Here is a 27599-nt window from a genome sequence, read left to right on the forward strand (position 1 = left end):
GATCATGAGCACTGCTCAGTGTAATAGAGATGAAGCACCTTGTTATTACGGTAATCCCATTGTGCAGAAGGGAACACTGATTCCTATGTGACTTGCCCATGGTCACATATTTAGTAAGTGGCAGAAATGGGACCATAACCCAGGCCATTGTCTAAAAGCCTTTAATCCTTTCTGCTCTCTGTTTATTTGCATTTTGACTCTATTAAATTATATTGTTTTTATTTTCTCATTAACTCAAGGACAGCATCATAGTAGAACATCTGGATTTAATATTCTTTCCACAAACTCTTCAGAGTCTGTTCATTTGAAGGGTTTTAGCCAACAGTTAACCCTTTGGACTGCCTCTAAGGAAGGCAAAAGCAAGACAGAAAAGATTTGAAACTCACATATTTTAGTAGTCGGGGGATAGAAGTTAGTTTTATTTCTGCAGAATGAATCATTTGCAGTCAAGATAGACCATCAGGACACCCTTCATCTGTCTTTAAGCACCATGGTTTCCAGATTCCAGGAAGGAGAAGGATTCAGTCACTGAGATCATGTGTTTATATCATAACCCTGGTTAGGCATCAACAGAATGGAGAAGATTTGGGAAGTCCGGACTCTAACATAAATGCAGGGCCATCCAAAGACCTGGAGTCTGAGCATACTGTGGAGGCCAAGGGAATACCAGTCTTCTGATGAGAGGGAGGGCAGAAGGGCAATGCATGAATCCTAAAGTAGGTCTACAGACAGTCCCTGCGCATCAGGGATGGGACAGCAAGATGGTGGCCCAACAGGAAAATGACTCAAGCCAAGATCTGTCTTGAACCCCTTATATTCTCTTAGGGAAGACATGACAGTTAGTAGGTATTATAGCCAGGACTCCAACCAAGGCAATCTAGCTCCAGAGTCCACAACCATAATTGGTAAGGCATTAAGGGAAGTGCCAACTGAATGCCATCTGGGAGCAGGAGGAGGGTAAGAAGCAGGCAGATGTCATTCTGCCTGGAGGGAAGAAGGAAAGCCTCAGAGAATAAGGAAGGCCTCACAGAGAGGTGCATTTGAACTGGGCGTGGATAGTGGGGGACATTTTGATACATGGAGACTAGAATGTGAATGATGAAAAATCCACCTAAAATGGTTTAGAGAAAATAGAAATGTTTGGCTTACGTGTCTGAAAAATCTAGGCATAGTTCTGGCTTTGAGCTCAGCTTGATCAGGGCTCTCTAAGAGCATCGTAAGGGGGGAAAAGACCACTTTTTCCTCTGCCCGTCTCAATACCCTAGCCAGAGCCCTACAAATTAGACTAACAAAAATAATTAATAAGCTTTTATGTACATAGGAGAAACTCAGTGATGAATAATTCAAAAGGGTGGTTGGAGCTTGGGGTTTATAATAGCGTCTTAACAAAGAACAGTAAATTCCTAGAGAAGTGACAAGACAAAGGAAAAGGTTTTAGGTCTCCAAAGGGCAGCAAACTGTGGGAAGCTAAGTAAATATCTGAGGAGAGTGCTAGAGGACGGTTTGTGCAGGTCCATCTCAGCACCAGCTCTCCATCTTCTTCATAAAATGTCCCCAGGAGAGGGAGTTGATGGCAGTCCTCATCTCTCAGAAGTCCCTGCTGTGAGTCAGAGAAGGAAAGCGCCAAGAAACCTTCTTTATGCAACTGTTGATTCTCACTTTCTTCCGACTCAAAATAATCCTCATGCCAAAGTGGCATACTTTGGGGGAGCATGTTTTGAGCCCCCACAGCATCTTCAGGACCTGGTTTCCCACTATCTCTTAGCTCTGCTTTCTGTCTGGTTGGCCCCGCCCTCAGGCTGACCCTCTCCTAGTAGCAAGAGGCTGCAGCATTGAGGACTGGGGCTGGGCCAACAATCTCGGGCACTGCACTCTTACCCACGGCACCAGACTTCCTTCTGTGTAGAGGAGCTTGGACTTTATCCCGAGGAGAGGAGTTTCTGTGTAGAAGTAACAGATCAGTTGAGGGTATGTTTCTGTACCTCAGTATTAGGATACCTGTATTCAGTACTCTGAACTTACCTTTACATTTGCTTCAGCCTCAAGCTACTTTGGTAGGTGAGGACTGAAATTATTTGACCAGGCCTTGATCTACAAATGGTTCACCGACCCAAAATGACTTCAGAATCCCATACTCTAAGAGGAAACATGATTAGATCCATTTAATGGGAAACCAAAGGGCCTATCAATGAATCCTGGAGGTCCTCTGGTAGCAAGGCAAACCAAGTAATTAAGACTTGTGATTAATTTGCAGGCAAAACAATAGAGCCAATTGCTTGAGAATTGAGTTTGATGAGTTGAAGTTAGGCTTTGAGCATTTAGATTTGTTGAATTTTTTTAAAAAACAAACAAACACCACTATACATGGCAAGATTCTGTAACTAGTTTTTATTTGCTCATTTTGTACACATTGATTACCTAATAAAGCCAGATTAGTCCACCTTAAAGATTTTTTAATGGCCCTAATTGTTTTTTCTCTAGTTGCACAGTAGTTTTGTCTCATCTACAGGGAAGAGCACCAGTCTACCAAAATTTTCTCATTCCACAAACAGGGAGCCACTTACGTGCACAAGGACTCTGCCAAGTGCCAAAGACACAATTCCTGATCTCCAACCGGCGCAAACCAAGGATAAGGAATAATTGGTCACTTTGGAACCACTGCTAAGAGTAACTTCAGAGGCTTCATTCAGAATCTCAGAACATGCCTCCCTTCTAACTGTATTAAGAATCTGTCATTTGGTGCTATTGCATGAATTCCTTTAAATAATGACCAATTCCTGAACAAACAGTTTTCTCCCTCACCTAACAGTTAGAACTGAAATTTATTTGTAATTCTGGCTGTTTAATGATCTCTGTGTCTAGAGAGCGTTTCAGGGAGGTGACAGCTGAGGGCACTAGTTCTGGACTCCAGGAGACTGAGATCTAATTTCCAGTCCCACCACTTACCAGCTATGTAAAGATGGCAAGTATTTTACCTCTAAACTCAGTTTAGTACCCAAATTATAGGGTGTCGTGTAAGGATTATCAAACAATGTGAAGGGGATAAGAATATGCCACCCAAGGTATGCCACTTGGGCATAAGAATTATTTTGAGCTGAAGGCAATTGAGAAACAACAGATGCAGAACAAAGGTCTCTACCTTTGCCCTATTTACTGAAAAGCAGGACATAAATTTCCCTTTGGTCAGGTGTCCCCCTGCCCCACTCTCTCATATCAAGAAGAGCAGAGTAACTCTTAATCACTGGAGACAACTCTAGACTCCCTTCAATCCGGAGGTGGCCTTGAGAGGAACTTCATTACAAACCTTACTAAAATTAACAATCCTTAGCTTCCCCCCATATATTTACCTTCCCACAGTTTACTGCCCCTAAGAAACTCAAATCCCTTTTCTTTTGTCTTTTCATGTCTCCACATTTTTTCACTTTTTGTTAAAGTGGTATATAAACATCCAGGTATGACCTTTTCTTTGGAGGTACTACTTCATTTCTGGAAGACTTCCAATATTCATATAAATTAATATTTTTTCCCAGTAATCAGTCTTGTATCAGCTTATTTTTCAGAGTCTCAGCCACTACACCTAAGAGGGTAGACTCTAAGGAAAAGAATCCCCCCCATAAATATCCCATGTTCAAAAAGTTTTGCTTATGTCTTAGCATGGTACATGCTTAACAAATGTTGGTAGTTTCTTCATGCCCAAGAAATATAAAACACATTAAAACATTATCCTTGATTTATTTTTTGGCTAATGCTGCTTTTTCCTAAAGGTGGCTTATAAGCTCAAAAGCCTAAGAAGCAAATTATTATTATTTTTTCACAGCATTATTCATATTTAACATTTAGTGGTAGCTTAGTGTGTGCTGACCCACCAGTGTAAGCTAAGCCCTATCACTATCCCTATTTTATAGATGGGGGAACCAAGACTCAGAGATGTGAAATTACTTCCTTAAGGTTACATGACCTGCATAGCTAATTATTATGTTATATTACCCGCCCCCCCACCCCCCGGTGATGTAGATGAAGACATATAATACAAGAGAAGATTGGAAAAGATATGAAGGAAAGGAATCCATAGAAACAGTTTCTTGTGGTTTTTTTTTGTTTGTTAATCTTCACCTGTGGATATTTTCTATTGATTTTTAGAGAGAGTGGAAAAGAGGAGGAGAGACAGAGAGAAACATCGATGTGAGAGAGACACATCAATTGATTTCCAAGGCCTGGGATCGAACCTGCAACCAAGGTATGTATCCTTGACCAGAATTGAACCCTGGGGGGAACCCAGGACCCTTAGGTCCACAGGCCAAAGCTCTAACCACTGAGAAAAATTGGCTAGGGCAGAATCTGTCTCTTGTTGAACAATGCCTTGCATTTGGCTAGTATTTACATATTTGTCAAATGAATGGTTTACATGAAATAAAATTAAATGAACAGCCATGAAAGCCATTCTGCTTCTTGGACACAGCTCTTTAACCATTTCAATATTATCAGAAAGGGCCAATAATTCAGTCCACCCAGAACTTTTTAAATATTGATTTCCCATTCATTTCCCTTTAAGGCATCTTCTATCTGATAATGACATGAAATATGTGTCACATTATGTTTTAAATTTTTCTCTTCCTCCCTATGTATAATCTAAATGGTAGACCAGCTGGCTGAGGAGATTAAAATCCTCTCCTGCTCCATTTTTAATGCATTTCTGAGGCTTTGTTCTATAAGCTAGAGAATGAACTGTTTATAGAATAGCAGTGAAATCTCTTGGAACAAAACATGATCACTTTTTGAAACTATTCTGCCCTGAAGCACACTTACAAGCAAGTTCCCCATTGTTCCTGTCAAATTCTCATGCCTGGCCAAATGGTTCAGGAACCTTAGATTAAGGACTTCCATTAGCAAGCAGTTAAGTAAAGTCTCCTCTGTGTCTGACTCTGTAATTAAGACAGACTAGGCTGTGACCTGGGACTACATTTCTAGGTCAGAATTTAGTGTGATTGCCTGAGGAACCTTTACAAATGTTAACAGAGGACCCCAAATTTTCTTCTAGGTCTCTGGAAAGCAATTTTAAACAAGACAGGCTTTGCTTATTGCTTAGGTCAGATCCCCCTTAGACCACAATTGGGCAGATTACGTTCAAATAGGAAGTATTGCCCTTTTAGAGAGCTGAGCTAGAAAGACCACCTCAGGAGTAACATAGTCACTCCCGAATGTCCCCAGAGTGGGGAAAAGATGGTTATGTGGGAAGTATCACCCTTAGAACTGGGCTACTAAGTGTCTTCCCTGGGCCTCACTCTAGCCTTCATCTGGACAAACTCCTCTTTACACAGTGAGGAGTCATAAAGCCAAGGAGTGCATCTGCCCGAAGGTCAACCCCTTACACCCCAACCATCTTTGCCAACAGGTCCTGATTGGGCTTTTCCTTGGGTATGTTTTCCCCAAAACAGCCATTTTCATATAAACACACCTGGGCCTGAGAAAGGGCCAAGGAGTGTCTATAGGGTAGGCAGGAACGGGACAGACAATGGAGGTATCCTTGTGCATGCTCACATAGCCCCCGATGTGGAGGTTAGAGCCATCTATGGGAAGAAAAGCAGGGGTAAGACACAGGCTTGAATCCTCCACTTGTACTTTAGCCTTGGGCTCTGCAAATGGCAGGAACAGGCCTGTATGGGGAAAAGGAAGTGAGTTGATTTGCAAATTAATTAAATTGATTTTGTTAATGCAGCATAACCTACTAGCTCTCTGGTGGAGAGGTTCCTGCAAACCCACCTCTCAAGTGAGTGGTGCACAAACAGAAGGCCAGTTCATTTGCAATGAGAACCAAGCTGCCAGGTCTGGGATGTTCATGCCAGGTGATCAAATATTTGTTCCCCAAAAGAAATTCTACATGGAAAGCCAGATTGTAATCAGATGTGTTCTTGTTAAATATGGGGTCAGAGGAAGGGGAGTAAAAGAGCAAGGTCCATGCTTCAGGTTGATATCCTCAGATGCCCATCTCCAGGTTTGGGGATGCACCTGCTAAGTGGACCTAGTGCTTACAATGCCAGCTTATCAGTAGCTTCTCTTAAGAATAATGCTAGACACTCACTGACAATTTTTCAATCTTTGGATCTTCCGTAGACCACCTCCATTTGGTTTATGGATCATAATCCTATCGTCACATATATTAATTTCAATGACTAGTCAAATATTTCTTTTCCTTTTAGATAAAATTTAAATGCACTCTAGGCTTTATTTTCCTTCTTCAGAATTCATGTCTTTTAAAGTAAAAATCTCAGTTGATGCTATATTGGACTAGATATCAGTAACAAGCCTGGAAGAAAGTCTAGGGGTCTCCATTGTCCATAGAAGACTGACAACTTCATTAATTTTTTGAGAGTTATTTCCATCCTTAGCAGGGACCTGGAACAGGGAAACTGAAATATAGACATTTTCAATTCTTATTAAAATTACTTACCAGCATTTTAAAAAACATTCTTGCATTGGTTATGGTAAATGATGTTTTTCTTATATCCTGGGCTTGAAAGCAAAAATGTAGCAGGCATGGTCTTCAAGCTTTCCATCATCCCTTCCCTGCCAATTCTCCATCCATTATTATCTTTTCTAGGTCTCTAACCACAAAGAAACAAAGGAAGTGGTTCTCATCCTCATAGACAGGAATAAAAATAGTCTGGCAAATAATATATGTCATGTGATGTCTCCTCATACATCCCCATCTCAAAGTTTTAAAATGTGTTCTGTTGTGTCTTAAAAAAAAAAATCAGAGATTAAATAAAAATCCAGAAAAGATCAGCGTGTGTGTGTGTGTGCGCGCGTGTGAGCGCACATGTGCACGTGTGTGCACATGCATGCACACGTTTTGATTCTCTTTGTGCTTGGTACTTCTGTGGATGTGTGTAAGTGCATGCACACCTGTGTGTGGGTGCATGGGCTTTGATTGCCTTTGTGCTTGGCACTTCCGGGGATGTGTGACAGAGGTTAGATGGTAATTGCAGACACATGCTTGACTTTTCTCAACTAGTGACAAGAAAAGGAGGAGTAGGAGGACACGGTCAAAAGGGACCTGATGGTTAGACATGGGGTGAGTGATTTCAAGTTCTGTGAGCCAAATAATATGTTTCTGAGTGAATTCAATATTTAGGCTGTTTAAATGCACTCAGCACATTTATAAACAGAACAGAAACCCCCACTATGACTCCTGATGCGGTGTCCACATCCACATGTGGGGAAATTTTATAGCATACATCTAAAGCTCTCAGAAAACTCTTTCTAGACAGTTTCATGTTCCAGATTGCCTCTTGCCTTTATTTATATTTGAAGCATAGTAACCTCCATCTTGGGTAAAAACTTCTGTTTGAAATTTTAACCCTGCTATTCTGGCTTCTGTAAACACTTGCTTGCTTAATTAATAGGGAAAAATAAGACTACTCCCATTCCAGAGAGGCCATCAACTATGCCCCAGATAGAGTTGGCAGTGTTGGCACCAGACCAGGCCTTGAGATGTGGTCTCATGGCCCCTTCCCAGCACACAGGACTTTTTCTCAGAAGGTCCGGAAGTCTTGTTCCAAATTTGGAAAACAAAGAGCTGAAAAACGTATAAATAAGGAAGACTTCCACCATATTGGGCCCCAGAATTTGAGAAGCAATATTTCCTCTGGGCCCCCTAGCGCTAGTGAAATGAAAAGGACTTCAAATAAATTTGGCTTATTGATTAAGGCGTCTTCTGATTTACAATATGACATATTGTTCTCTCTTCTTGCTACCTCTAAGTCCTACTTAGGACTCTTAGGCTATTGTGGGTCTCACATTTTGCTGCCCAGTGAGGTTGGGCAGAAGCCAGAGGGAATCAGTCTATAAATGTGCTGCCAGAAGAGGGCTGGTCATGGAGACATGGACCACAAGACCTGGCAGATTCTGATCATCAGCCTAATACAGTCAGGAGAACGTGTGGCCGATGAAGATGTCCCAACAGCTGCAGGATACGGAGCCCAGAAAACAACAAGAAGCATTTTCAGAAAATATAAATCATGCTTCTAGGCTCACCTATGAATGACATTTGCATTCAAATTAATGAAAACACAGAACATGAATTGTTAACAAAGTTTGATATAAATATATTGCAGGATAGGACAGAAGGCAAGAGAGCTAAAACCCTCATGTACTTTAATGTCTAATATTGATGAATAATAGCAGCCTATGCATAGTATTTAGACATAGGGACCCAGCTCAAGAATAAGGATCTAAATAAGTAGAAAGCAGTTGCCTCTGGAGCAGGGGGTCCTCAAACTACGGCCCGCGGGCCACATGCATCCCTCCAAAAACATTTATCCGGCCCGCCAGGTGTTTTTGCCGCCGCTGTGTGCATAGGAATTTGTTCATAGTTTTTTTTAAACTATAGTCCGGTCCTCCAATGGTCTGAGGGACAGTGAACTGGTCCCCTGTTTAAAAAGTTTGAGGACCCCTGCTCTGGAGAGTGGAACTGTGTGCAGGAGAAAACTATAGCTTTAGTGACAACCTTACTAGTCCCATTCAATTTCTGAAATCACATGCATGTATTAGTCCAACAAAAGAACATTTTAAGACATTGAACTTTGTCCAATTTCATAATACTGTGCATGGGGAACTCAGTATTACTAACTTCTCAGTCCCTGTGTAAAGGCAAAGGATCGCTGCATCGCCCATCTTGCACACTCCGCAATTCAGAGCCCTGCATCGTGTGCAAGCCAAAAGCACTGTAACTGGGGCAGCGAATTCCTCTGGGCTAAAGTGATTGTGAAGCTCTGTTTTCAACATTTCTGGGTTTCAGCACACACAGACCTCACATACAGGAGATGTTACTGAGTATTGTTGAAGGCAGAATTATTGGATAACATTGAAACAATTTGCAATACGAGACAAGCACTTGCAATAAGAAGCTTAGTTTTTAAGGGAATGTACTCCTTCAATTGCAACCAATGACCATAAATTTACATTCTAAATGAAGAGGAAAACAAAGAGGTGAGACGTTAAACAGTCCTTGGTTTGAAAAGATGGGTAATAGGCCCTTGGGAGTTCATATAATTCCACTTTTGAATTCAGTTGCACTTCTTCATTGTTTATGTGCACATACCTGGCTTCACAGACATAAGAAAAGATTTTTATTTCTCTCTGCTTATCCTTTAGTTGTAAACCAGATGCCTTACCTGAAACTTGAACACTAGGGAGAGGCTGCTCCCAACAAAAGTACCAATAGCTCTGAGCCAGAGAGTTCCCTGGAGACAAAGACTTTTTTTTTTTGACAAAGACATTTAAATCCCTCTTGAAAAAGAGAATTGCAGAATGTGGCAGAGGGTCAGGTACACACCAGCACCCCACCCCCAGCCCAGAGAAACCAGATTCCTTATCATCCCTGGGAGAGAGATGCCAAGAGCACTAACTTCAACCCGGATAACGATGCTAATTCTAAAACCTACAGTCTCCGGGCCAGGTTGGAAACTTACGCCTGCAGAGAGCACTACCAGGCACTGGCGCTGAGAGCTCCACTGACCTGCATGCCAGGCGCTCCCTTCGCTGGCTCTGCAGCACCTGTGGCCCAACTCAAGGCTCCTTGCCTTTCGGTCCAACTCCAGGCTCCTCCAGACCAGGCAGTCAATGGGGAAAGAAGATTCCATTTGGTGGCTACTGCGTCAATGCCCATGGAACTGTTCAAAATATCCAAGAACTACTGCAGACCCAGAGCGGCAGTGAGTGGGGTGAACATGCGCTTGCACTCATCCTAATGGACTAGAAATCAGAGGGTCTGTATTCAGTTATCAGCTCTACTAGTTTCCATCTCATAATGTTGGTCTAGTTATCAACTAGTGTCGGCTACATCGCAAGAGCTCTATAATTGCTTGTTAATGAATGTTTAAATCACTTAAGCTTTTGGGAGCCTCTATGGCTCTCTATTAAACATAAGGAGGTTGGTATGATTGATAATAGTGATGCTTACAATATTTACTGAGCACTTACTACATGCTGGGCACTGTTGTGAATGAACAAAATCTCGTGGTTGTCACAAAAACCACATTATCTCCTTTTAACATGCAAGGAAATCAACGCACAGAGCGGTTAAGTAACTGACCCAAAGTTACTCGTCAAGTAAGAGGCAGAGCCAGGGTTCAAAACTCCCAAGCTTTTGTGTTGACCCACTTTGTTTTGTCAACTTCTGGCTGGTACTATCACTTTTCCCACTTTGTTAACTGTTATTATCCAGGGGAAGATATTCAATCTCTTATTCCAATGATCTGTTTTACTTCTCATAGATCGGTCTTCCATGTGTCCATCAATACTTGAGCCCCCAATCATCATTGAAAAGCCTGTATTTATCATTCAAATATGAGAAACCAGGAATGGTACACCTACCTGTGGATAAAGTATGGAGTGGGGAGGAATAGCAAGCTGGATGGCCAAACCACCAACCCAGACATGCTGCAAGCCACCTGAAGGAGATCTAACGCTATCCAGGACGAGGCGGACACTCAGCAGTGTGCTGCTCGGTCGGCTCTGAGAGCGAAAGCCCTGATATGCGATTTCCCTGAGGGGCCTCACAGGCCCTGGGCTGATGCAGAGGAGCTTCGGTCATGTGGGAAGAAAAGCACAGGACTTGGATCCTGATGGCTGAGTGTAGGTCTTCCCGGCTGCACAGCTGTAGGCAAGTTTGTTTCCCTTCCAGCCTGTCTCACTTCTGTAACATGGAGATGTGTCAAGTACCCCACGGCTTGTCATGAGGACTGAATGGGATGACCTGGCACTCAGCGTGTGTGTCCGCACCAGCAGCATCGATATCTCTCAAGAGTTTGATGGAAAGACCAATTCTCAGGCCCCACCCAGACCTGCTGAGTTAGAACCTGCATTTCCCCAGCGTCCCCAGGGTAGTGGTCTGCATGTTCAAGTCTGAGAAACGCTGCTCAGAGGCTTGGAACAAATGCAACCTGTTGTCATTGGGGTTCTGTTTTCCTTTCCTATGTTGCCAATGGCCTAGAACGTGGAACTGAAAGGGCTGGGCCTCCTCAGAGGCTTCCACATCCTCCTGCCCAGGGTCCCCGTGGTGTGCCAGGTGTGGCTGAGCAGGTTATTCCTGAAGAGGAGCTCCCTTTGCTCAGGAAAGGCCCACTGGAGAGAGGCATTGCCTGCTAAAATCCTTGGCCATTTTTGTGGTAGGAGAACCAATAAGATGCAAACCGACGTACACGAAACTGTCCTGGCCTTGGGAAGGACTGGTAAATATGAGACTGAATGTAAGCAGCCACCAAGGTAGAGTTGAAGTAGATTTTAATCTTTCCTACTCAGGGCCCCTGAAGACAGCAACTCAGAGTGGGAGGGCTCCTCTCAGAAACAGATCCCTTATTAGCTCCCTGCTGTGTGTGAGAGACATAGTAGGTGCTTCACGCATAACTGTTAAACTGGGCCGAATACTCCATCAGTTCTGAACTGTTACAAGATTTTTAATACAACTGAGAACCTGTTAGAACACCAAGGGTTGGGCAGATAGCATGGAAGGACCCTTTCCATTTGGCAAGTGATAGGTTCAGGACATGCTTCCCCCAAAATACGGTACATTGAATACTTTAAGCTTAAGGAGTTTGAGAAAACAGCGAAAGAGGACCTGTTCCCCACTCCCCGTCCCCCGGTGGCTCTTCTTGTCTGAACAGGTTCTGGAACTCCCACGTGAAAGGTGCCTCCTGCACCCGCAGGAAAGGAGTGTGCTTATCTGTGAAGACAGTGACACCCTGAGAGGAGCCTGAGCAAGCAGGCCTTTCTGATTCCCCAGGTGGCCACACTCCTGGACTCGGACCTGTTCCTTTCACACAACTGTCCGCTCTTCACCACAAACATGCTCAGGGTTAACTGCTTCTTCGGGTCTTCATTTCCTTAAGGCTCCCCAGTCACATAACACTTATGCTCAATACATGCATATGCTTTTCTCTTGGTGATCTGTCTTTGTCGGTTTCATTTTCCGCCCCTAAAAGGGTGGAGGAAAACTTTTTCCTCCCTTACATGAGCTTAACTCATTTTCTGTGCACAGACACACATGTACATTCCTCCTTATCATTTTCCCCATCTTCCATTCTCCTGGTCAAAAATTAATTAATAACCTGTCAAAGTGTTAATGGAAATGGAATGACTCCATATGTAAGTAATTATTTACCCCCCCCCCCAATTATTTGGATTTCAAACGTGTTTTAAATAGATGTCTTACATTTGGTTTGTTTAAGAAACAGTCTGTTCCAGAAAGTCTATGACTAGCGAATGAAAAACTAAACTCATTGAAGCAGTATTCGTGCACAGACGTAAGTAATTGTGCATTGTTCTAAAACTTCAAAGGTCAGCTGTCCGCGCTGAGTGGAAGTGGGTCAGGGGAGGGAAGATCTGCCGGGGAGAACGTCTCACTTGGAGACTATCCTGGATGGGTTTCTATGCTCCTCAGAAGTAGGCTATTCCAAGCGTTCTGTTTGTTTTTGCTCCTGCCACAAAGAGAAAGGATGCCATCGTCTTGGAAAGGCCAAAAGCACCCTCTCTTTGGGAAGTGAGCTGCCAAGCACCAACTGCCTGGTCCAAAGCATAGACAGTTGCCCGGGAGCACCCGGCCATCTACATCCTCCAGGGCCCAGGAACACGGGAGCTGAAGGACAGCTGTGTGTGCTGGGCTGTAACTGCATTTGCATACAAAGGTTCGGTGTGAGTTGGGTTTACTCCACCTCAGAGATGGGATTATATAAAGCACCCCGACAACAGTGGACAGTCTGTCAGAAGGTGGCCGTACATTTGTATCCACCTATATACATTTTGTTCTAACATCTACGTTCTCCCACGATTCAAGCATGCCTGGCCATGGAGTGAGTCGCCAAGGTCTTTTAAAAGAGACCAAGGGGCTCATCCTAAGGGAGCAAGTAGAGGCCACCAGGGCAAATGCAGCCTCCTGGGAGGTGTTTTTAATAAAGTCAAGTCCAACGTTCAGATCATCCCCTGATCCAAGAGGCATGAACTCAAACAAAGCCAACTCCTTGGCAGAGGAGGCTGCCAAAACCAGCTGCCTCCGTGGAGGACAAGCCCTGGCCTGGTTAGAGCCAGCAGCGCTGGTGGCGGTGGCGCAGACGGAGCCATCCACACAGGCCCTCGGAGGCTGCCAGCCAGTCACAGCAGCACCTTCAGCAGCTGCTGTGGCATCCTCGCGGGTATCGGTGGGGGGTCACTTGATTGGGAGCAGTAATGACCGGAGAGACCTTCCCAAGGAGCCACAAAAGCGAAAAGGAGAATGCAACTGTCACATCTCAACTAAGGGCGACCGCTGTGCCCACTTGACATCCCCTTAGGAACGCTGAGAAGTATTTGAGGTAGAATTTGAGAGGGTGCGATTGATGGTAGTGGTGGTGGGGGGAGCAGGTCAGTTCTGCACAGCTGGTTATAGCAGAGGTAAAGAAGTATAATTTTTCCATTGTATTAATTAACTCTAGCTTTCCTCCCCCTACCCTAAGCCTAGTGGGATATGGGAAGGAAAGGATAGAATGGAAAAGTCTAAATGTGTGGAAGCATAATATAAATCAGATTCAGCCACCCACGATGCTTATAGAAGGCCCAGACTGGCACTTTATAACAAGACGCCACTTTTTGTTGGTGGCATTTACTACTTAAATCTATAAATTTATGTATACATTTTTTGTGGTTGGATTCTATTTTTTGGGGGAGGGGGAGGGAAAGGCAAGGGTGTGCTCCCAGGAGGGAGGGCGCCCTGTTTTATTTTTAATTCTCTTTCTCCTCCAGACATTATGGCACAGCTTACCTCAGGGATAATGTTATCTGTCAATTACACCTCAGTTCAAATCAATAAATAAGTAAATAAAATGTTAAAAAATTTAAATTAAAATAAAATGGATATTACCAAAAAAATACAGTACTATATAGTATTATCATGTGAAAGGGAAAAAAATCAAACATTCAACCACCTTGGCTATTGCCCAAACCTCTGCAGCTGCTGAGGAGCCACCTGGGTGCCCCAAGCACAGGGCCCGCCGTTCTCCAACTGCATTTTCCTTTGAACTTTTCCCAACAGAATATTCTCAGTCTCGTTCACTTCTTCATTAATGGACAGCAGCACATTGATCAAGGTCCATAGTTATGTGACATGAGGATGATAAGATCTCTCGGAAATGTAGGAATCAAGTGAGACAAAGAGGCTATACTGAATATGCTCATCATTTCCTTCCCTTCCACATCCCCTTCTTAAAGAATCTATCCAGCCCTGGCCTATGGGACTCAGTTGATTGGGCATCATCCTGTGCACTAAAAGGTTGCTGGTTCGATTCCCATTCAGGGTGCATGTCCAGGTTATAGACTCGATCCTGGCAGGGGGTGTGTGGGAGGCAGCTGATCTGTTATGCTCTCACATTGATATTTCTCTCCCTCTCCCTCTCCCTTCCTATCTCTCTAAAAATCAACAAAATATATATTTTTAAAAAGAATCCACCCACCACTACCCTAGTCTACCCCTACAAACCACCCAGCCCTCTTACCTGCAACAACTGAATAAATTGCAGGTGGACAGCTGAGCCAGGCTGCACCAGTCAGAATCTCCTTCATAGGAACTGGAAATTTGAGAGACTGAGTCCTGTGGCCTGGAGGACCCAGTTGGAAGTTGATGGAGACTTGGGGTGTAAGACTACATTTTGGGGGAGCCATGATGGTTGCAGGCAAATGAGTGAACAGAGAAGCTAGTCTACGGAAGGGAGAATGAAGCGGCCTTGCAGAGAGAAGCAGGCAAGACACCGTGCAGTAGCCAAATGAGGACGTACAAAGGTTCTTGCTGAGGGCTGGTATTCATCAGAATTCCTTTGGCTAAGGGGCAGGATCCGAATTAAATCTGGCTAAAGCCAAATGGAAATACATTAGCCCACTTAACTGCTAAGTCCCTGGAGGGAGGTGGAGCATATCTGGCTTGGAAATCTGTCCTATCTCTGCTGCCCTCGTGCTAGCTTCATGCTCAGGCAGGCGATCAGCATGGTGGTAAGATGGCAGCCCCGGGCTTACTCCCACCAGCTTAATGACTCCCACAGAGAGTCTGTCATTGCTTATAGTTTCAGCCAGACTCCCAGGGATGTTTCTGATTGGCTGGTTTGGATCTGACGCTTACCCCTAAACCAGCCACCCTTGCCAAGGGCACGCAATGTTTTCTTTGCTCAGGACCGGGTCACGTGCTCTCTGGAGCGAGGGAGTGTCAGCTTCACCTGATTCATAGAGATTGAGAGCTGTGGCCAGATTATTTGCCAAAAGAAAATCAGGGGCTGCTGACACCAGAAGAATGAGGAAGGCATGGTGGGAGGACTTTAAGAAATACTCCCAGCTCTTCTCATCATGAACATCTGAGACTGAAAAATAAGAAGTAAACCTCCCGTAGAATGAAAAACCTCTTTTATTTTAAAATGGTCAGAGTGACGAAAAAACTTGCACTAGTAGGTAAATGCTATAGACAGCCACTCTCACCCACGACACAAATATTTATCAAACCCCTGCCACAAAGAGACAGGTACCTGTGGATGCGTCAGTCCCTGTCCTGAGGCTCAGCCTCCCCACCCACAAGCTCCTTGCCAGTTTCCTGAGTCATCCCAGGCCCCACCCAATGTGATTTGCTTTTCCCACAGTCTCCATGAATCTCGCGGGACAAATGGCAGGCTGTTGGAGCTGAGGTAAGAGGTGTTTCCCAGAGACAGGAGTGCCTCTCCTGTAAGCAAAGCGAGCGGAAGAGCTGCCTCCAGCGGGGAAGGGCGGTAATGATTCACTTTGCAGGTCCTGGGGCACTTGAAATGAGATTCTTCCTTATAAAAAAATGGATTCATATGTCACTTTTACCTTTTTACATTTCTCTATTTAAATATATACACACACAAAGAAAAAAACACACACACTTATCAGCCTTTTAGATCCAAATAGCTCCAATGTCTCTTCTTGCTTGAAACCTCCCCCTTTCTACCTCCAGTCTCTTTCTCATTCCCCTGAGACCAGGACTTAGCACCCCTTCCCTGTACTTTCACAGCACAATGCCAATGCCACAGTTACCGTGCTTTTCATACTGTGTGACGGCTAATGGTGTCTGTGTGGCTAGAGCACCAGATGGTGGACGCCTCCAAAAGGTCAGGAATGATGCCACGCACTGGCACATAGTTCACCCTCCACCAATGCTTAAGTGAGTGAGTGAAAATGAGCAGACTACTACAGAGCTCTGGGGTTGAATATGGGAAAGATCATCTAAATTGGAGTGTTTCCTTGGAGGCAAAGGGACCCTCCATGAAGGAACTGAGAGCCTTTTTCTTCTGGACATAATCTTGAGTAGCTTCTCTACCTCGGATGAGTCCAGAGGCTGCTCCTGAGAGCCTAGAACGGGTGGGCAACCCCCGGCACGCGTGCCAAACATGGCACACCGGTAACTTTTGCTGGCACGTGAAACCCTCTCTTATAATCTTCCATTTACAATTTTTTTCTTAATATCAACTTTTTTATTTTTCAGATAAATTCAGTGTAGGTGCATCTTAGATAAATAAATAATTTTACATAACATGTATACATTAAAAAATAAATGTATTTTTCATCATCATATACTGTGTTTTTGTCGCTCGAATGAATTTTATTATTTCTTCAAGGTTCTTCACATACATACACCTTAAGAGATATCAAGTAGGCATAACATGTTCTCCAAAAAATTAGGGTTGGCACGGAGAAGAATTTTGAGTCAGAGATTTTGCTGGTTTTGGCACGCACTCACAAAAAGGTTGCCCACCCCTGGCCTAGAATATCCACACTAAAAACACACACATCGTTTTTCAGTAGTTGCATAGGATGACAAGGACTTACAATTCACTTCAGGGGAAAATTACAGCAGCCTAATTACTGTCATAATGCATTCAGTGTTTGGATATATTATGAGACGTTCATTAAGTTATTTATAACCAATCTGCAATTTAAGTTAGATCCTTACACAGTGGTGCTGTATAAAATTCAGCAGTGTAAGTATCAACAATGACTAATAGCTGTAGCTGACTCTCCGGGTCTGGAATCCTCTACCAGACAATAGGCCATTTGAATTTCTAGTTGCTATTGGAAGTCATTTAGAGGTGCTTTAAACGTGCTTAGAGAGAGAGAAGAATAGCAATATTCCAAATAATACCAATTTAAAAAATTCACGGTGGCAGAGTGAGAAGAACTCAAACCTGTTTTAGTACGCCATTGTGTCACAGTCCCTGGTAAATAAGAGGGAGTGTTCCTATTTACCCACCTTTCACTTAATAAATATTGATTGAGCATCTATTGTGTGCTAGCAACTATCTTCCAGGTGAAGATGGTGGTTGAAAATGTAAGTAACTTACCCTGAGCATAATGGGCTGAAACTCATTACAAGAAATAAGAATTTCCAACTCCTTATTACTTGTTCAAAATAATGTCTTCCCACGGGCCATTCTTAAAATTCTTGTGTTCATGCAGCACCATCCACTTTAGAGTTTTCACATAAACATCTCATATAGGCAGGACCATTATGGACCCAATTTTGCAACCAGGAAAGTGAAGCGAAGGATCCAAGATGACACCAATGGCGAGTTACTGAGTCAGGACCCGGACCAAGTTTCCTGGCTCTGAGTCTGGTTCTTTTTCCAGTGATTCACATTTAAACAGGAGGTCAGGCTAGTGCAGCTAAAAATGGCTTGGGAACTCAACTCTGGCAAAGACATGTTATCAAGAGTCTTTCTAAAATATGACCTCATTTTATATTTGTGTGGGGCCATAAAGAAATGGAAGGATTGAGACTATGATTTTTGGCACCCATCCCTTCCTCCAATTATATGTCTTAAGTCCTAACAAAGCGTCCCCATTCACAGAACACAGCCAAGCAAAGATGAAGTTGTATACCGAACATTGTTGGTAAGTTGGAGGTCTCCCAGGCTGTGCTCCACAAGCTCTAAACAACCACTCATCAGAAATGCACTAAATTTTGAATCTTTGGATGCTTCTTAAGAGCTCAACTGGCTCTTTAGCCTCAGACACAAAAATCAATGACACATGTCCCTGAAGAAATAAAAGCCAAAACACTCTTAGCTCTGCCAAGTGAGGATTTTGCTGAAGTGTTCCTCGGAGTGAGGTTGATTTTTAGCATTCTTACACGAGCTTTTAAGCCCTGGTGCAATATAAACACATGGAACTTAGTGACTGGTGACCGGAGATCCCTTCATCTCTATCCCTCGACCAGCTTTTCATTCTGTATTTCGATTAAATGACCTCTAACAGATCCTACCAGTTTACAAGGCCTAGTATGTGTAAATATCACTTACCAGAGCCATTAACTTGTCAGTGCCCTTTTGGTGGGTCAATATCTGAGTTGATGGTTTCTCAAAAGTTACAAAGAGTTGTAAAGAAAGGAAAAAAGCCGAAACCGGTTTGGCTCAGTGGATAGAGCGTCAGCCTGCGGACTGAAAGGTCCCGGGTTCGATTCCGGTCAAGGGCATGTACCTGGGTTGCGGGCACATCCCCAGTATGGAGTGTGCAGGAGGCAGCTGATTGATGTTTCTCTCTCATCGATGTTTCTAACTCTCTATCTCTCTCCCTTCCTCTCTGTAAAAAAATCAATAAAATATATTTAAAAAAAAAAAAAAGAAAGGAAAAAAATTTCCAAGGGTAAGTGATGTAATGCTAAGGACTGAATTGTCTTTTCCTCAAATTCATATATGGAAGCCCTAGTCCCCAGGGTGTTTGGAAATGGGGCAGTTGGGAGGTAGTTAGGTTTAGATGGGGTCAGGAGAGAGGGGGCCCTCAGGATGTGATTAGTGCCCGTAAGGAGAGACACCAAGAAACTTGATTCCTCCCTCCATCTCTCTCTCCACCTGCCTTCGCTTTAAGAAGGCCATGTGAGGACACAGTGAGAACACTGTTGTCTGCAAAGCAAGGATACAGCCCTTACCAGGCACTGAGCCTGCTGACACCTTGATCTTGGACTTCCAGTCTCCAGAACAGTGAGAAATAAATTCCTGTTATTTAAGCCATCAACTCTTAAATTTTGTTATGGCAGCCACACTAAAGAAGATATGTAATATAGTGGAAAGGGATATAATTTAGCACCAGAAAGCCTGGCTCACCTCTTTTCCTTGCTTAACCTCTCTGTCCTCCATTCCTTCTCTGTAGAATGGGGAAATATGAATAACTTCCCTCACTCCCAATCTCACAAAGCTGTTGTGAGAATTCAGTGAGGAGGTTTATGGAAGTGCTTTGCAAACTGCTAAAGAATTGCCATTTTGCTTTTCTCCTGGAGATCTTTAGTTTAATGATTCAAACAATGTAATGTTGGGAATCTGCCACTGAAGTGAAATCCAAAAATTGCATAGAAAAAATGAAAATGAAAAAAAAAGTAAGTTAAGAGCACTACAAAATGGTTTTGTTTAAAAGTGCTGTAGGGTTGAACACACACATGCTAATTGTTTTAAGTGAATTTTTGTGGTTTGTTTTAAAAAAATTGACTGCTTTCAAAATTTTGTCTGAGTACCTCTGTTAGAACTCATAAAAAATTATTATAATTCTATTTATCTATATTATATGATTATATATTTTATCGAATGCATATATTTCTATTTTATAATTCTATAGTATTTCCCATGATACTTGGGAACTAATTAAATTGATATACAGAATATGACAAATAATTGGCAAAGTAGGGAAATAAAATAGTTTGGCCTGAAGTTAAAAATACCTATTTTCAGGCTTGAACTTATCCTATATTATCACAAATGGCACCTGGTGGCGGGATCTGGTGCTGCAGCCCAGCTCTTAATGATTTTTTTTCTTTTTTAAGTGTTTTATTTTGGAGAAGATTTAGATTTATAGGAAATTTGTGAAGCTAGTACACGGAGTATCAACAAACCCCGTATCCAGTTCACCGTTATGAATATCTGTCACAATAAATAAGCCAATAGCGGTACCTTACCACTAACTGACATCCATACTTTGTTCAGATTCCTTTAGTTTTTACCTAATTCTCTTTTTCAGTCCCAGGATACCACATCACATTTAGTCATCCTGTTTCTGTAAGCTCCTCTTGGCAGTGACTGTTTCTCAGACTTTGCTTGTTTTTGATGACTTTGACTATCTTGAGGAGCACTGATTAGGCATTTTGTAGAATGCCTGCAGTTGGGATTTGTTTGATGTTTTTCTCATGATTAGACTGGGGTTATGGAATGTCATATAGACATTTTAATTATTTGAATTTAGAAATATTCCAGTGGCGAGTCAGATAATTCTCTGACACAAGAAAAAATATTTTGGCCTGAAGCAGCATGGTCCACAGCCGACAGCTCACAATTGGAAAAGTACTACAAATACAAGAGAATCTTCCAGCAAAGTCTATTCTTCTCCTCATAGGTTTAACTAATCCCAGGATGCCCTAGATTGCCACAGGTCTGTCCACTTTCTTCAATCCTTTATTTCTGAAGACTTTCAACACAATCTTCTATACTAAGTTTCCTGTGGGAAAAAGACTTTCAATTTTTAAATGGAATTTAGTAAGAACACAGTATTCATTTTACATAAATTCCCTTATAAGCAACATGACTTAACTGCATTAGATATCTGAAACCTTCATACCATCTTGAACATAAGTGTGTGAGTAAGGACATGGGATTTATATGCTAAAGAGAACTCTTGTAACTGCTGCTGACAAGGATTCCTTTATCAGAAGAAGAGTCAAATTAATGGAGTCTCTCTGGTACCAAGCACCTGGGACGCTATTATAAAATGGAAGTGGCAGCTGCAGACCCAGAGCAAGGTCATTCTGGACAGAGTGATACAACGCAGAAGAACCAGTTTTAATTTGAGTTTAAGAAACTGGAGGAATTCTAAAATACTCCTCCCAAGAATAACTACCTTATTTTATTTTCCACAAAGATTACGCTGGTTAGTAAAAGAGAACACAATTTTTCAAATATAGAAAAACATATAAACATTATCTAGTACACATCATATGTTCTGTCGGGGTGTTTTTTTTTTTTTTTGGTTTGTTTGTTTGTTGTTTTGTTTTACAGTTGATGAAAATACTTTAATATCTGTGAGTATTTAGCTATTCAATTCTTTTATAGTCCCATGGTAGTCTTTATAATGATTCAGCTCTGTGCAGGTATAATAATAATAGTTTATCTGTGTTTTATATGTTTTAATCCACTTATTCCTATCTGTAAATTTCCTCTTCTATAGTGAGGAAATTGAGGTGTAGAGAAGTTAAATAACTTGCCTAAAAATGCACAGATAAAGTCAGAATTTGAGTTCAAAGCAAGAACTTTTTGGCGCCAAAGTCTCAGCTCCTACTGGGTTAAACTATCTTTATGTCAATAATCTATTTCAAAATGCCATCTGGGAGAATGCCCCTCAGTTGGGATTGTTTGATGTTTTTCTCACAGAAAGTTTAGTGTCCATCAAACATTACAAAGTAGACATGCAACTATTTCTCTTAAATTCATTTCATTAGCAAGCCTTTCTTCTCTTAAGCTTTGGGGCCTCACGATTAATTTCTATTCACATGACACATGTTTAATAGTATTTGAAAACAAGGAAGAGGAGGATATATTATTACTATTGATTATTATTGTCAAGGCAAAAAAAATCAAATTGTATCATCCTAATTGATTTAAAGGCCAATAGTAAGATAAAGGAAGGCCAGCCATTCAGCAGTTTTGTCACCTGGAACCAGAGCAAGAGTGGCTTGATTCTATTCTCCATGTTATAAAATATAGTGTGTTAATAGAAAATCTGAGGTATAGGAAGACCAACAATTCAGGAGATGTTCAGCATTGAAAAGATAGTCTGTTGCTCATGGTTCCCCAAAGGAAGATACAGGACACGCCTCTGGGGGCCACATTGGGAGGTACCATGGTTGTGAGAAGAAAAGGGAAGAACTATGGGCAAGAGCCTTCACTGTAGTTTCTACAGGAAGGAACAGGTGAGCAAGGTAAAAGGCTCAGGACTGGCTCGTTTGAATAATTTCACAAGGCTCTGGGATGTAGGGGCTGTGCCTGGTTATCACCTGGCCCCTGGCCCTGGGGTGACTGGCACAGGTGGAATGTGATAGTGTGATAAAGAAGGTGGTGGGGGCATGGGCTCTGGATTGGTTGGTTTGTATTTGAAAAGACTTGTGGGCAACTTGTTTATTGTCTCTAGGAATTGGCTAACCCTGGGAGTTGTAGTCCCTCCAGCGTCAGCAAGACCTTGAGATGTCAAAACATCAGAATACAGAAAATAAAAGACATAGTTAACACACTCCAGCTAGAGGAGTGATGGCCATTCTAACTTGGGAAAAGCATGCAAATCTACCCATAAGTGAGGTAGACATATCCAAAGCTAATTTAGCTATAAAGAACTGAGATGGTCTTGATGTCCTGTAAGGGAACCCTGCATAAGTAGAGGGGGGAAAAAACAAAAACAAAAAAAAGCAATGACAATTAGATCAAATGCAAATATCTGGGTCTAGATCATCTAAGGCAGTGGTTCTCAACCTTCCTAATGCCGCGACCCTTTAATACAGTTCCTCATGTTGTGGTGACCCCAAACCATAAAATTATTTTCGTTCCTACTTCATAACTGTAATTTTGCTACTGTTATGAATCATAATGTAAATATCTGATATGCAGGATGTATTTTCATTGTTATAAATTGAACATAATTAAAGCATAGTGATTAAACATAAAAACAATATGTAATTATATATGTGTTTTCCGATGGTCTTAGGCCACCCCTGTGAAAGGGTCGTTCGACCCCCAAAGGGGTCTCAACCCATAGGTTGAGAACCGCTGATCTAAGGAGACTTTAAAAACTTGTCACAAGCTGGTGCTTCCCTCTTTACAGGAGGGAAAATCCCACTGCACAGAAAGTTTAGTGTCCGTCAAACATTACAAAGTAGATGTGCAACTTTTTCTCTTAAATTCATTTCATTAGCGAGCCACTCTCTGTAGTATAGTGTATGTAGCACATACACACTCACACACACACTCACACACACACAGCAATGCTTTGCCTAAATATGAGCTCAGCCACAGACACGACCCACCCCTCCTGCCAACACACTCCATAGCACACATTTTCCAGGCTCTACGTTTAATGGGTCTAAGTTGACACGGCTTAATGGGCCTTTTTGATTTCTCCAAAACATTGAAATACATTTTGACAAAGTAGAGCTAGACCTGCCTCTTTTGACCTCAGAGCTTCCTCAATACCAGAGGCAGTATTTTCAAGTCCAAGAGTGCTGTTTTCTTTGTAGTCATGTCAAAATCAAGCACCACATTATCTCAAGTTTCAGCAAAGACTTTATCCTCCTCATTGATGTCTCAAAACCAAAGCCTGATCAAGTCCTTTGGCAAGAAATGTGGGTGTTCGACAGAAAGATGGAAGAAGTTGGATATAAGAATGTAAGTTTCTGTTAACCGTATTTTTCCTTGGTGAAGTCCCCAACCAAACTTGAATAAATTAGGCACAGTGTCGATAGAAGTAAAAGAAGTAATCTGTAAAGAATATTCCAGCAAAATAAGGATCCGTTGAACAGTCAGCTAAATCCTGTCAGAACAGGAGAAAAAAGAGAATGATTAAACGTAAGCATTGATTGTAGTTAAATCTTTTTTTCTCACTGAAAAGAAAACTTAAATTAAAGAATGGCTTACCGGTGCAGCCACGCGGAAATGGTAGGCACTATCAAAGAACGGAGCTACCGGGAGGCTCCAGATGTGCTGGTATCCCTAAATAATGAATGAAAGAGATCCATTTCTTAACCACATTTTACACTTAATTGGGAAGAGTATAGGCTGAGAAAGCATTTCCTTGCCCACTGCAGGAGCGGTATCTGTGACAACAGCTTTTGATAAGGACTGTCAGAACTGCAGCTTCCAAAGGACACATGAAAGAGGCTGAGCAGAGCCCGGGACCAGGCTCAGCCTGCGAGGGGAGACCCTGGCATGGGGCTCAAGGCATCGCTCTCTTAGTTGGGAGCAGAGGCTCACCACAGTCCTACACACACGCCTCCCAGAACAGGGGCGTGATGCTGAGGAGCCAGAAAACATTACCTGTGTCATCTCCTGGGAGGCTTCTCCGTGGGTCTGCATCCCTTTGGCTTCCCTTTTCCCCTGGAAACATATATTTCCCAGGGTGAATCTGCACTGGAAGACTATCAGGGGCTCTGTCGTGCTTCAAAAGACAAAGGAAATAAGGGCAAATGGAAAAGCCGTTATCATCTCCTGCCAGGCGACACTTTAATAAGAAGAGGGAGCAGTGCTCACTTCGGCAGCAAATAGACTAAAATTGGAACAATACAGAGCAGATTACTCCTAAGAAAAAAAAAAGAATAAGAAGAAGGAGAAGGAGAAGGAGAAGGAGAAACATAATGGGAACATAAGGTGGAAATCCATTCAAAACTAAAAATAAGCATTTTATTACCCAAAGTTCACTGATGCCAGTGTGCTAGCTCACATCTCATTATTACAGAAGGAAACTCAATCTAAGGTGACTACTGCTTTGGACTGAATGTTTGTGTTCTCCCAAATCCAGATACTGAAATCCTAACCTCCAATGTGATGGTGTTAGGAGGTACAGCCTTTGGTGATGAGGTCAGAGGGGGAGTGAAATTAGTGCCCTTATAAAAAAGACCCCAGAGAACGCTTGCATTTCTTCTGCCATGTGAAGACACCGCGAGCCCACCATTAATAACCAGGCAGGAGACCCTCACTAGACATCGAATCTGCTGGTGCCTTGATGTTGGACTGCCCAACCAACCTTCAGGACAGAGAAAAACAAATGTTTACTGTTTAGGCCACCCACTGCTATTTTTGTCAAAGCAGCCCAAATGGACTAAGACAACTACTGAAATAGTATTTGACAGTCTCTGAAACCTAATCCCCTGATTTAAAAATTACACCAACATTAGAATTTCTTCTCTCCATATATTTTAAAATAATTTTGAGCTATATTCCTTCCCTTTTCACTGAAACTAATTTGCAACTATCTGTGAAGTTTCCAGGATTTCAGAGTCTGCAAAAGCCTGATCTGGGTAGATTTTGTTTGAAGCCGCAAGGCTAACAAACACAGGCAGGAGTGTGGGAGTGAGACTCACTGGAAATGAACGGCCTTTAAACCTGTCATAGTGGAAGAATGGTTCTTCCCTGGAGGCTGGCCCGTTAATCATCACCAAGCCAATGAGATTCACCTGTGTTGGGAAACAATCTTCTTGCACAGACAACCTATAATCTCAGTTGAGTATCTGGGTTATTTTAAAATCACCCATATTAGAAAAATGGCTAATTTAGTGGCTCAAGATAGACCGCTGCCACTTCAGGGGATATACCATTTAAGCTCATTTCCCTCCATGAAGCTAGGAATGAATAAGGAAACGCCATATCGGGTTACTCGGGGAGTGCTGGAGAATAGTAGTGCATTTCACTCATAAGAATAGTACATTTAGCTTTTGCTCTGCCTTGAATTATCCTGGGTTCGGGGCCATGAAATATTAGCTGCTTGAAACAGACCTTTCCAAGGCAAGTGGTTGGGGTGAGCGTCACTAGCTCATTGTAGAAACAGAGTTGATGAGAGGAGGCATATGAAGCCCGAGTGAACCAGAGGAAGAGACAGACTGGGGGGAGGATGATGGAGGCGGAATAACAGAACTGGGGAAGCAGAGGGAGAGAGGGGAGCAGAGAGGAAAGGAAAGAGAGAGCAAAGGAAGGGGAGGAGAGAGGAAATGTGGAGGAAGGAGAAAAGGAGAAACTAAAGTCAAGAGATACAAAATGAAAACCATCTATCTTCGTGGTAAGAGGTCACTCATTGCATACTTTCTGAGTGAAGTGAGTGAAAAGCCTTAAAGTACCACAATTAATTAAAATTGATAAGAATAGTTTTGTGATTTTGGAGGAAAGGTAGTCATAATAAAAGCTACCATGTATTGAGTGCCTAGGATGTGCCAGGAGGGACAATATTCTTACATATCTCATCTCATTGGGAAGGCAGGAAAGTATGGTTTAAAAAATGGGCTGAGTTTGAAGCCCAGCTCCAGTTCTTAGGAGCTCTGAGTTTCGTGTTGGGTTTTCTGACCTCTCAAAACCTGTGTTCCCATCTGAAAAATAGAAACTAGAAAAACAATACCAACCTTGGAGGGTTATTGTGAGGATTATATGACCCAATACTAAAGCGTAGAGTGTCTGGTTTATAGCCTGTGCTCGACAAATGGTAGTTAGTAATCTCACTATTATTAACAGTGATTCCCACAGCAGCTTTCCTTGTTATGGTATAATGTCAAACTCGTTTTATAGATGAATAAACAGTAGCTCAGAGAGGATAAGTGGCTCCTCCAAGATTACAGAAGCAGTAAGTGACAGAACCAAATCTGAGCCCTGGTCTGCCCGATTCCAAACTCTCACTTCTTTTTTAACTCCTCTGGGGAAAGGAGGTGATATCTGCATTAGCACTGACCAGGAGCTCACACAAATGTGCAGCCCCCCATCCAGGGCCCTGCTATTGCTCTTGTCTCCACCCTGATGCAGAGGGGCACAGTCAGGGGCCGTCTGCAGCTTGTGAGCCAGCATCAAACCCAAGGTCACTTCCACTTTGCAGGTGTGAGTGTACAGCTCAGAGCCTTTCCAGCCCTGTGGAGGGAGGGAGGCTGGAAGATCTTGGCCTTCATTTTGAAAACCTCCTTTCCCAAACTGGTCCACCTCTCAACCCAACCGTCATTGGTCAACAGGGACTGATACGTTTCTACCTCCTGACTGACTGATCAAATTGTAATAAAACTAGAACTGGTTTTTACAGTTACACACTTACTTGATTTCCAGAGAGAATTTGACATTGGTGGGTGTGTGCTTGTTAACAGGAATATTGTAATTGTAATTTCCAGACCTAATTATAAAAGAAAAATCAAACCACAAATCAAAATATGCAGGAAATGATGCAAAAGGCTTTTTGCTGCTCATTATATACTATGTAAAGTAAAGCATTCTATAATAAATATATAAAACCAAATTTAACATGGTATAGCTTTATGTTTTTCAGAGACATACCTGTCAAGTTGCAAAGTGATTTCTTTCAGGTCTTAACATATAAAATGTACCACAAATGTGTAGCTTGTTAGAACACACAGACAAAGTGATGGAAAGTCAAATCCCAGGCCAAATGCACAAAGCTAAACACACAGGGAAATGACTTCAGTTCCCCTAAGAGATACAGATTTCAGAAAACAAATGAGGCAAAGACCTCAAACTAACAACCCCTCTGGAAGGAGGGTTGGACATAATAAACACCAGCTTTTCTACCATAAATCACTCCCTTTGAGGAAACATTAGCAGGAAATATTATGCACTTTCAGAACTTGAACCAACGAAAATTATTATAGTCCTAATTACCACTTAGTAATGGAGATAATTGCAAGACAGAAATGCTTATACAGTGTCCTCCTCCTTCCCCTGTGAAAGAGAAAGTGGAAGTAAAGAAGGAGTTCCTTTGATTTTATATTGAAATGAAAACTCCAGCAAAAAGGCATATCAGATCTAAGCTCTCATGGCCTGGCCATCTTTTAAATTATATATAGAAACAATTAA

At 42.4% G+C, this 27599-nt stretch overlaps 1 protein-coding gene across 1 annotated transcript in view; it reads right to left on the reverse strand.

Moving 5' to 3' along the window:
- Positions 1-23104: 23104 nt before the first annotated feature.
- MYRFL (myelin regulatory factor like) overlaps positions 23105-27599 on the reverse strand; it is a 106891-nt gene continuing 102396 nt past the window's right edge. The window contains exons 22-25 of the mRNA XM_070409744.1: positions 26827-26901; positions 24081-24201; positions 23682-23756; positions 23105-23577 (exon numbers count right to left, since the gene is read on the reverse strand). Of these exons, the coding sequence (XP_070265845.1) occupies positions 23491-23577; positions 23682-23756; positions 24081-24201; positions 26827-26901 (358 nt within the window). The 3' untranslated portion in view covers positions 23105-23490. The remainder of the gene's footprint in view (positions 23578-23681; positions 23757-24080; positions 24202-26826; positions 26902-27599) is intronic.

This window comes from Myotis yumanensis, unplaced genomic scaffold (genome assembly GCF_028538775.1).
Source record: "Myotis yumanensis isolate MYYU_CA2020_CCGP unplaced genomic scaffold, mMyoYum1.0.hap1 SCAF_3, whole genome shotgun sequence".
In the NCBI taxonomy this organism is placed as follows: Eukaryota; Metazoa; Chordata; class Mammalia; order Chiroptera; family Vespertilionidae; genus Myotis; species Myotis yumanensis.